The following is a 10,000-nucleotide window of genomic DNA, read 5'->3' as shown; positions in this document are numbered from 1 at the left end:
GAAACAAATTACTGAAAAAACCCAGGATGTCTATACACCTTATTCCAAATTGGTCTTTTGCTTCGATGTAAATTGGCCCTTATGGCCTCGTTCAAGGTTAAATATTCTTTTGAATTTTACGTTTGATAGCGATGCCATACAGGCCAATTTGCATGGAAACAAAAGAATACAAAAATGGTGGCCATTTTGGAATAAGGTGTATAAAGAGCAGTATATTTTAAGGGCTGCATAGATTTCATTATAATTATGCAACATTATAAAATCATTAATAATTTAAGCAGGTTGCAACCAACCAAAACAGAGAAGTGTGCAAATCCCACTACAGTTAAAATCAACCAAATCAGAACTCTTTGTCTGAATTATTACCGATTGACCACTCTGTCATTTACAAAGCATACCAATAAACACTGACCTTCTATATCACACATTCACTTGAAAGAAATGTTTAAATTTGAAGGGCAGGTTATAGACGAAACTGAGGAAAGTGATCATTGTGCACACTTCGCTGGACAATTTAAGCAATTATTGTCTCTGATTATAAACACCTGAAAGATTCAGGTGGCTTCAGTGGGATTGAAACGAGTGTCAAGTATTTATGAGTCAATGAGTCAATGAGTCAATGAGTCATGAGGCCTAATCACTGAACGAGGGCTTAGGCTTAATCAACAAATGATTGCTATATTGACTGTGAGTCCATTGACTCATGACTCATTGACTCATTTGACTCATAAAACACGCGTTCTCGATTGAAACCCATGAGACAATTTGTTAAATTGTCTGGACAGCTAAGTAAGAGGATCACTTCTCTTAATGTCGTACACATAATAATATTTTACTTCTTAAGTCTGACATGTATTTTGTCGAGCCTGAATGCAAACGGTGTGGTCACATTTCTGAGTATCACTGAGTTGTCATTAACGTGGTCGATCTGAGTATCCCTGATTCATCAGTATCATGCATCATTGATTTGCGGAATTATGAATGAAAGAAATTTATATTTGAAGTGCACGTTATAGACCAAAGATAGATATGATCTTTGCACTCCGCAGGACAATTAAAGCAATTATTGTTTTCAATTATAGATACCTGAAAAAATTTATATCTATCTTTCATTGGGAATTATGCTTTACAGTATATCTAACTCATATTGATACCATTCATCAGAGTATCCACTGCTTAGACTATTTATTAAGTGTCCAGCATTGTTACTGTTTTACTGAATATCATTAGAAGGAATCCTATTCTTGATCACTGTCATCATCTTATTCAAGATGCAGATTAGGATCCTATTCCCAGTCAGGATCCAGTCAGGATCCAGTTCCTTCAGGAACTCAGAGGATCTTGAGCGAACCTGTATAATCCTATTTAGGATTTCTACCAGGGTATCATTGAGCTCTACAGACAAGACCAAGTCACAAATTGATAAATGGTCATAAACAGGTCTATTTACATGCATAATTATGCATACACCTCTTCAATTGCTCTAATTAATAATACAATACTGTCATCCTACCCCAAGAGCCATGGCATGTGCTATTCCAAATTTAGGGACATTTCGAGCCCATAGAGGCTTAAAATGGTCTGTCATGCAAATTTTTCCACCCCTGAAATGCAAATAATGACTTGAGTGTTGACAAAATATTCATTTTAAACTACTGCATGGATTTACTTTGTATGGAAAACGAAAAGCTCATGCTGAAGAATTTGTCTCAACTAAGAATAGTCTTTGAGGCAAGCCCTACAGCACAGTGGGGAAACAAGAACAAGCCGAAAAGTGCCCGTTTCTTTTCAACCAATAATTGTCCTGCACAGCAGAGCCGTGTTTCACACTAGATTGAGTAAGACTGTCCACTTCCAACATTGTTTTCCACATGCATCAAAGAGACCACATTGGTTACCCAAAAGAACTTAACGGTGTTAGTAACGGTAGCCCTGGTAACAACTACAAAAAATTTTATTAATTTTTAAGGTAGCTAACAGCTTACGATCTGATCACATCTGCTTTTGAGGGTTCTAAGAAACACTACCTGTATCCCCGCAGACGAGTGGCCGGGGACAATTTATCTTTTCATAACCTACATAAACGTCCTAGCTCTCCAGGAATTCTCAATGGGTAGAACATCTGACCTGTTTTCTGCAGAGGTCGTAGGTTTGAATCCTCATTGCCTAGGATTCTGATTTTTCAGTTGTCCTTTTCAGGGCTTATGATATTTTATAAGAAAAATTGGGGAAACAACATGGCATTGATAGCAAATTGTGTAGCATTGTACGGCAATGTGATTTTTTTCTTGATCTTATTTTACCTATCAAACATGATAATGTAATGGATTTGATGATAAAAATTACGGGCAGAAACATACTTATTAAAGACAATGTGTCAGTTTTCTTATTTTACCTAGTCACATAATTATATGTAATTTTATACAGTGTATTTAGCACCTAAAAAGTCCATCTTAATTTTAATGCAAAACTTATTCAAGTGCAGGAGCTCATTTATTTAGGACAAATATTATGGACTACATGCATGGATGGCGCAGTGGTGAGAGTGCTCGCCTCCCACCAATGTGGCCCGGGTTCAATTCCCAGACTCGGCGTCATATGTGGGTTGAATTTGTTGGTTCTCTACTCTGCACAGAGAGGTTTTCTCCAGGTACATGTACTCCGGTTTCCCCTCTCCTCAAAAACGAACATTTGACTTGATTTACTTTCATTGTTCATTTCAGTTTACACTGTCCCCAATTAGCCCTCCAGCGCTAGAACGACAAGACACTTAAATAAAGTTCCTTTCCTTTACAGTTGGCCAGTTTTCATGAGCCAATTACTGGCAATTTCTTTAGATTTGAAACCAGTACAAGACTCACTGCACATCAAAGACCTGGTTGCTCATTTTTAGAGGCATGATGATCAAACTCAACCTTAATGAAAATGGAGGGTTTTGAAACATCTTCAAAGCAGTTTTGGAGCTAAAAATACCATTTGTATTTGTCCAGTTATCAAATAAAGTGCAAAAGTGTATGTCTTGTCACAATGATGTTTTTTCTATGAATTTCATGGGGTTACAAAGGAATGACCAAATTACATGATCATACGCGATTTTAAGTCAGTTTCATGAAATCACATAATCGTGAAATGTCAGAAACCCTACCTTGAGCCCATTGCCAAGCAATTAACTAATCATTCTCCTCGTGACTGTGGCATTACACCAATTGTAGTTACTGTTACTAGTATTACCTGTACATTTTTGCAGTTTTGCCATCAAGTTCTGGAATTGCTATTTCTGGTGCTGTTGTTGGATATGTGATTGGAATCTAAAATAAGAAAAGACTAAATAATATCATTCACCTTTGGTCTAAAAAACACGAAAATTTTTACTTTGTTATACAGATTTTCAACCATTTAAGTATGAGACAGTCTACATCCTGGAATAACGTCTGGCTCATATCACCAGTTGAAGAGTCTTTGTCAAAACAGTCACTGATTAATTAATCTTTCAGAAGGCGGCATGGTCCAGTGGGAAGGGTGTTGGGTTTACATGCGGTTGCCCCATGTTCAAGCCCTGTTCAGGCCAGAGGTTTGGATTTTTTTTCAGTTGCCCCAGATTCAACTTTATTTAGGAAATAGAAAACATGTTCCGTGTTTCTATAAAGCTATAGAAACACAAGTGGAAGTTTGGGAGAACGAGAAATGCTGTGAGAACACGAGCTGCAGGCGAGTGTTTCCACAGCTTTTTCGAGTTCTCTCAAACTTTCTCAAGTGTTTCTATAACTCGATAGAAACAAACTTAAGAGAATATTTTTTCTATTTCTTTTAGAAAACACTGGGACAATAAAAAGGAAAGCACTTTGTTTTTTTTTATCATCAAAATGTAAATTCTCTTTGCTCGCGCTGCCATTATGTCAACAGCTCGTGCTAGTTCTGTGTTTCTATCGAGTTATAGAAACAAAATTTTAAACCAATCAGCGAGCCTGTTTTCTTAGGGCTGTTTTCTAACAGTTTATCAGTTTAATAAAAAAAGGTGACAAAACACAGACACACAGCAGCACCTGTCCAAACCCCACATTTAAAGAATTTGGGCAAAAACCCCAAAGATAAAGTAATACTTCATTGGCTACCATCCTTAGACTTTTGTATTGCATTTGTAGAATTTCACATCTTCTTTACATTAAGTAATTTGGCTTGATAAGGCTCTGAAAAAAATCCTGTGAACCACTGTTATTTCTGTCCTAAAAGCCCACAAAAATGTAGTTTTGACTAGTTTGGAAACATGTCAAGGGTGTAAGTAGATGAATACTTACATCAAATTCAATATCAAATTCATATTTCAGCAGGTTATGGATATACCAGCATTTGCCAAACCATCTAGGAGGAACATAAAAGAGGAAAAAATAATGATCACCTTTGTTTTAAAGCCACATGGGGCATATTGTTTACATGTATCTCACAAAATTACAACGTTTTTCCCAGGGTCTCCAATCTCCCTGCCCCTCTAGACTAGGGTGGGGCCCTGGGAACTTGTGAAAACATTTTTTACTCTTTGTCATTTCCTATTCAAAGAAAAAGAAGTAGGCAACTGACAATAAAAAACAGTAAAACAGCAAATGGTTGAAGCCAAGAGGTCTGGTCATATCAAAACTTGACTCTGAGGATGAATGACTTCCTTTCAATTTGGTGAAATGTCAGTCAATGTTAATAACAAGCGTCTTCCTCATTACTACAATCACCCAGATGATTTTACTTCTTACTTCAACAAAAAAATCCAATCTCAATCTCAAATTTAGTCACAATTTTGCAAATTTTAGACGCAAATTCATGATGCTGTGTTGTGTAGCCAGCGATTTAACAAAACAAAATATTAACCCATGCGTAAATCAACTGCTGAAAATAGTAAGGCAAATGATCAAGGAGAATGGCATTGTGCATGTAACATCCCAGCTAAATTACACTACAACTGTGCCTGATATCTTCATATTGAAAGAAAATTCACGGCAGGAAACAAAAAAAACTTAGTTTAGCAAAAATAACAGCAAAGTGGCAACTGCTAACCCTTTTATTTGGAACAAAGGTTCCCCAGATATTTTAGTAGTAAAGGAAAAAACTCAGGCGACTGAATTGGTTGTAATTTCGAGCCCAGTGATAATGACCTTTGCTTAATCAACCACCCCTACATGTATATACTTTACATGGATGAATTTAAAAGGTTGCATGACTAACCTTTAACAGTTTTCGAATTAAAGACCCTCTAAAAACAATTAAATGCAACAAAGTTCCTCTCCTTTTGTCAGCTATTGACATTATGTGAATTATTGACAGTTGATTAGTCGGCCAGACTACACTGCTCTAGTGAAGTGTTCGGCTGGCTGGTTTAATACTTGGTTGTCTGACTTTAAATAGGTCAGTAATGACGTTTACATAAAAACTAACTTTGTTGCCATTCACTGACCTGAGGTTACTCACAGCCATAAATTGGCCTGCTGTAAATTGACCTAATGTCCATTCAATTATTGGCAGGAATTTCAACCATAATCTGGTATCACTCCATTAAATTATTGGTGATTTTTATGTTACATCATCGGCATCATGTTGGTGGAATGAAACCAAAGGATCTCTCATTAGCTCCTTTTGTTTGTCGACCACCATTATTGTACACTGCACTGTTGTCTGTGTCTCTAGAGATTGGTTCCAAGGTTGGGTCGGATTCTGGAATGTCCTGGAATCTCTTTATGCACTTATCATTTGTTTCCCCCACCCCCCGACCCCCGGGGATAGTGGGGACATATGGGAAAATTACTAGGGCAATACGCGAGATTACGCCACAATTACGCCTCTAGGGGGTAGGGAAATTACAAGATTTTCGTTCCTCTGTCCTACCCCTCAGGCATGAGTGGTTCCATCTCCAGTGTGTGGGACTTAAGAGGACACCCCCAGAGGAAGTCTGGTTTTGCCCAGAGTGCAAACTACAGCAGTAAAAAATAAAAGAACAGCAATCATGTCTAAACTTTTTCTTTATTGGTCGCTTATTCCTGTCTTGTTTCTACCCAGTTCTTTTTTTTTTTTTTACTGTTTCGTTCCTTATATAGTTCATGTGGCACACACAAATGGCAAGAACTGTATATTGTGGTAATTAATCTCCCTAACATTTCCTTGATGACTCAGAATCTTTTAGGAACAGAGGGGTGGGGGAATTACGTGTGTTTGTCTGCTCTAGTCCCCAGTGGAAATACACCTACTTTACAACCATTCAAATGTAATTTCCCTACCCATCCCCGGGGGTCAAGGGGTGGGGAAACAAATGACTAGTGCATGAGTCCTATACCCATTGGCTGGAAGTGAGTTTCATGAACTTCAATAAACACTATTAATTCTTACCTTGTCCCTTCCTTATTTGATTCAAGTCTAAACCAGTCATTATCTGCTTCCTTGTTATTACTAACATACTGTAGAAAATAAAACAAAATTGCCATTAGCAATCTGAACACGCCACGTAGCTAAAAATTATAATGTACGAATTCCAAAAAAAATTATGTTGAACTCATATTCATCGATTAAAAGAACAAAATTTAAGTACTTTGATTAGACTTGTGTATTCTTCCTTCAATCTTTGGACCCATGCATCGCTATCTCGAGGTCCAGCTTTCGTCTTTAACAACGGAATTGAAGCAACAGTTTTCTTTGTCGCTTCGTCCACCATTTTGAATTTAATAAACTCTACTCTCTTCATGTAAGTTACATGAAATATACGAGCAATTCAGTTTCTATGTGACAATTTTATGTATCAAATACATTTGTTCTTGTAGATATCACAACAAAAAAGTGTTGCCAATTCGCAGTTAAGTGGGTCAGAAATGCCTTTGGACAGCAGAGATAAGACCAGATAAAGCAGAAACATGGCGCGTTATCCGATGGAGCTCACTTAGAGGATTGATATTTGCCACATTTTATGTGACGGAGTCGTCTTCACGAGCAATTTTTCGTATTTTCGTATTTGTCTGATACAAGCTAACACGCCAGCTTTTCAGCTAATACATTTGTCACATAAAAACTGGCCGAACTTCCTCGATCGTCTTCACGAGCAAATAAAAATTGTCACAAAAAAGTTGTCATATAAAATTGCTCGTGTAGACGGGACTTAAAATAACTCTGGCATTCTCTGGCATTCCATTTTTGTCTCTGTCCAGTTCTTAACTTTTAAATCATAATGTATTTTACAGGAGCGAGGTCTCATTCTGATCTGGCTGATATGAGAAAAAATATTAAATACTAGTAAGAGCAAAGTTTGGAAAACAGCCCCCCACATGAAATTCTTGTGCTCCAAATGCGTCTAAAAAAAGTTTTTTTTCCGATAAGTAGTTCCTACCGATGCAATTTTTCACATATAAAAATATCCATCACAAAATTACACATTTTACTACGCATTTGTAATAGACTTTGTTTGTAATTGTCTGTTTAAAAACAATCTCCTTGATCTTTCCGAAGAAGTTGTGCCTGTACAATTCCTGGTGTAACATGCATTTTCAGTGTCTTGGCAGTGATTTCGTCATCTCCGCATAAAGTGAAAGAGCTTACATGTAATACTCTAATCTATTAACTGGGTTCAAGGTTTCGAGACTGTTCATTTGCGTTTACATAAATAATTTATTGCCATTCTCGTTTAATTACTTGAGATTATTCATTCTAAAACAATTCGTGGAATAAACGAAAAAAAAAACAACAAACAAAGCACGATATTACTACCTTTCGAAGATTTTTTTTCTCTTTTTGGATGGTTTTAGACAAGATCTATCAAAAATGAGACATCACAATGAAAAGGGGATCGCAAAAAGTATGGCGCGGAATCTTATTTAATAACTTACTTGAAATGTGTGAATTTTTTACCATATTAACCACGATAATTTGACGAGGCTTTTAGATCTAGGGATCTCCGATATTCAGAGATAAATATTACATTCCACCATTTAGATCCGTAAGAGGACTGATGTCGATAGAGATTTTCAAAAAGTCTGCAATGTTGCAAATTTTAGCAACAGTTGCATCACGGTTGTCCATGCCCCGTCAAAAGCTTATTGAGCTTAATTTAATTGACAAAAATAACCTTTTATTTACAACCATCCGACAGCTCCTCGAAATTGAAAGGAAAAATACTTATGCTGATGACGGACCAAAAAACAGAGTCATAGCATACCATTTTGATACTGCCAAGGTTCATATTTCAAGTTGTTTTTGGTTCTCTGTAAAAACAATTTTATGGTTAACATTTTAGAGTAGTTTTCCAGATTATGGTTCAATTTGATAAAATTTATCAGTACTGTGAAATAAATTTTAAAAATCATCAAATGTAAAGAAATACAAAGATAATGTTGAAAGGCACAACCGTAGAAAATCCCCACACTCCTTCCTCCTTGGCCTTCAAACCTATATAAACCCAGAAACATTTTGTGCTTATTAGACGCTCTTGTTTACAAGATTACTCAACGGCTGCTTATAGTTTTCCCATACTAAAGAGAACATGAAAAACGGCTAGCCCTCCAGGGCTAGCCCATGTCACAGGAACTGAAGTAATGGCGAAAAGATGGGACGGCACTTGCACACAAGATCTTTCAGTAAGTATTTTTCGGGGGAGAGAAACGACCGCCGGAAATACGTCTGCGTTCGCAGGCTACTTTCAGTATCGATTATCCGAAAAACGGAAATGTCACAAATAACATACAAGAACAATGGTCAACTCGCGATTTTTTCTTTATTCTTTCATAAAACTTTAACTTGTTTATGTACAAAATATGAAGTACTATGTATGTAAAATCTTAATTCACAATTTTTGCTCCTGGTGAAGCTTCCAAAAAAATTTTCATATTTGTACAAATTTACAAATTAAACCATTAGCCACTATTGATGAAATAATATGAACAAAATTCTTCCATTTACAACGTCAACAACTTCAAACGAGTTTTGTACATAGAAATTTATTGATATGTACAAGGAAACTCAAAACATTCTATATATTAACATGCGCGTGCATTTTGAAAATTATCTAACAAAATACATTTCATGTGCTATTCAAAACAGCGGAAAACCATTTAAAATTTAAAAAACTTCAGTGGTTCTTTTCGCATAGTCTTTGCTCACCCAATGGTACCTTTGGAAGTTGTCTTTATTGCTTCGATATCGTGGAAACAGCGACTGGTTGAAGTTGGATTGCGTGGAACAATAGCGATAGGTAGAGTTGAAATGCTGAAGCGGTATCTGGGGCGTTTGAGTGCCATTTTGTAGCGAGTTCGTTTGGCTGCTGTACAGATGACAAATGGAACCTTTTCCAATTCTACATGAAACCTCACCGGGGTCGACCCATAACGCGAGCCCTCCGGGAAAAATTTCCAATAAAACGCAAGGTAAAATCCCACTAGCTTTTGTCGCTGATAACAAAACAGGATCGATGGCGGTGTTGTCGATGTTGAGACATCTAAAAGCATTTCCTTTTAATGGCTTGCTCGGATGCCAATGGTTCTCAAATTTTGTGATCATTAAATGTTCTAATGTGTCTCTAAATGTCTGAACTTGTTCTTCGTTGACTTTACGGTTTCTAATAAGAAGTCCAGATAAAAACGTGATGGCGGTTCGCACCTCGTCCTTCATGTTTACAATTTGTCGCGTACTATTGATTTTTGAAAGGCTTCCACAAAGCTTCCTCTAAGGTGTATATCTCGTTGAAATTGGCGTCTTTACTTCCTTGGCCCAAGTTGGAACAGCTGCACTCCCAGTTTCTCGAATCGTTCAGAAAGCGCGATACCACTATCCTCTGTCCTATTTATCGAAAAATCAGCACGAACTTTCGAATCACAAACACTTCAGGGAAAATTTTGCAAGCCAAAAATAGAATGTTAGTCAGACCGCACCAATCAGAAACCAGATGAATCAAAAGAGCCTCTCTAGTCGCCGTGGTAACAAGGGTGGGTATCTGACGCAATACACGTGTTTAGACTGCGCAATCCGTTTCAATTGTCGAGCA

At 37.0% G+C, this 10,000-nt stretch overlaps 2 protein-coding genes across 2 annotated transcripts in view; both read right to left on the bottom strand.

Moving 5' to 3' along the window:
• The window catches only part of LOC138028489 (ubiquitin-fold modifier-conjugating enzyme 1), a 7,160-nt gene extending 444 nt beyond the window's left edge, over positions 1-6,716 (bottom strand). Inside the window, exons 1-5 of the mRNA XM_068876041.1 lie at positions 6,566-6,716; positions 6,367-6,434; positions 4,296-4,359; positions 3,232-3,308; positions 1,514-1,604 (exon numbers count right to left, since the gene is read on the bottom strand). Coding sequence (XP_068732142.1) covers positions 1,514-1,604; positions 3,232-3,308; positions 4,296-4,359; positions 6,367-6,434; positions 6,566-6,688 — 423 coding nt within the window. The 5' untranslated portion in view covers positions 6,689-6,716. The remainder of the gene's footprint in view (positions 1-1,513; positions 1,605-3,231; positions 3,309-4,295; positions 4,360-6,366; positions 6,435-6,565) is intronic.
• A 1,994-nt stretch (positions 6,717-8,710) lies between these two features.
• On the bottom strand, positions 8,711-9,811 carry LOC138028488 (protein BTG1-like). Its single transcript, XM_068876040.1, has one exon. It carries the CDS (start codon positions 9,625-9,627, stop codon positions 9,079-9,081), a length of 549 nt encoding a protein of 182 aa, XP_068732141.1. The 5' UTR covers positions 9,628-9,811; the 3' UTR covers positions 8,711-9,078.
• Between the last annotated feature and the right edge of the window lie 189 nt (positions 9,812-10,000).

Source organism: Montipora capricornis, chromosome 13, assembly GCF_036669925.1.
Source record: "Montipora capricornis isolate CH-2021 chromosome 13, ASM3666992v2, whole genome shotgun sequence".
Classification (NCBI taxonomy): Eukaryota; Metazoa; Cnidaria; class Anthozoa; order Scleractinia; family Acroporidae; genus Montipora; species Montipora capricornis.
Note: the sequence above shows the minus strand (reverse complement) of the source record. Positions and strands in the feature narration are given on the sequence as shown.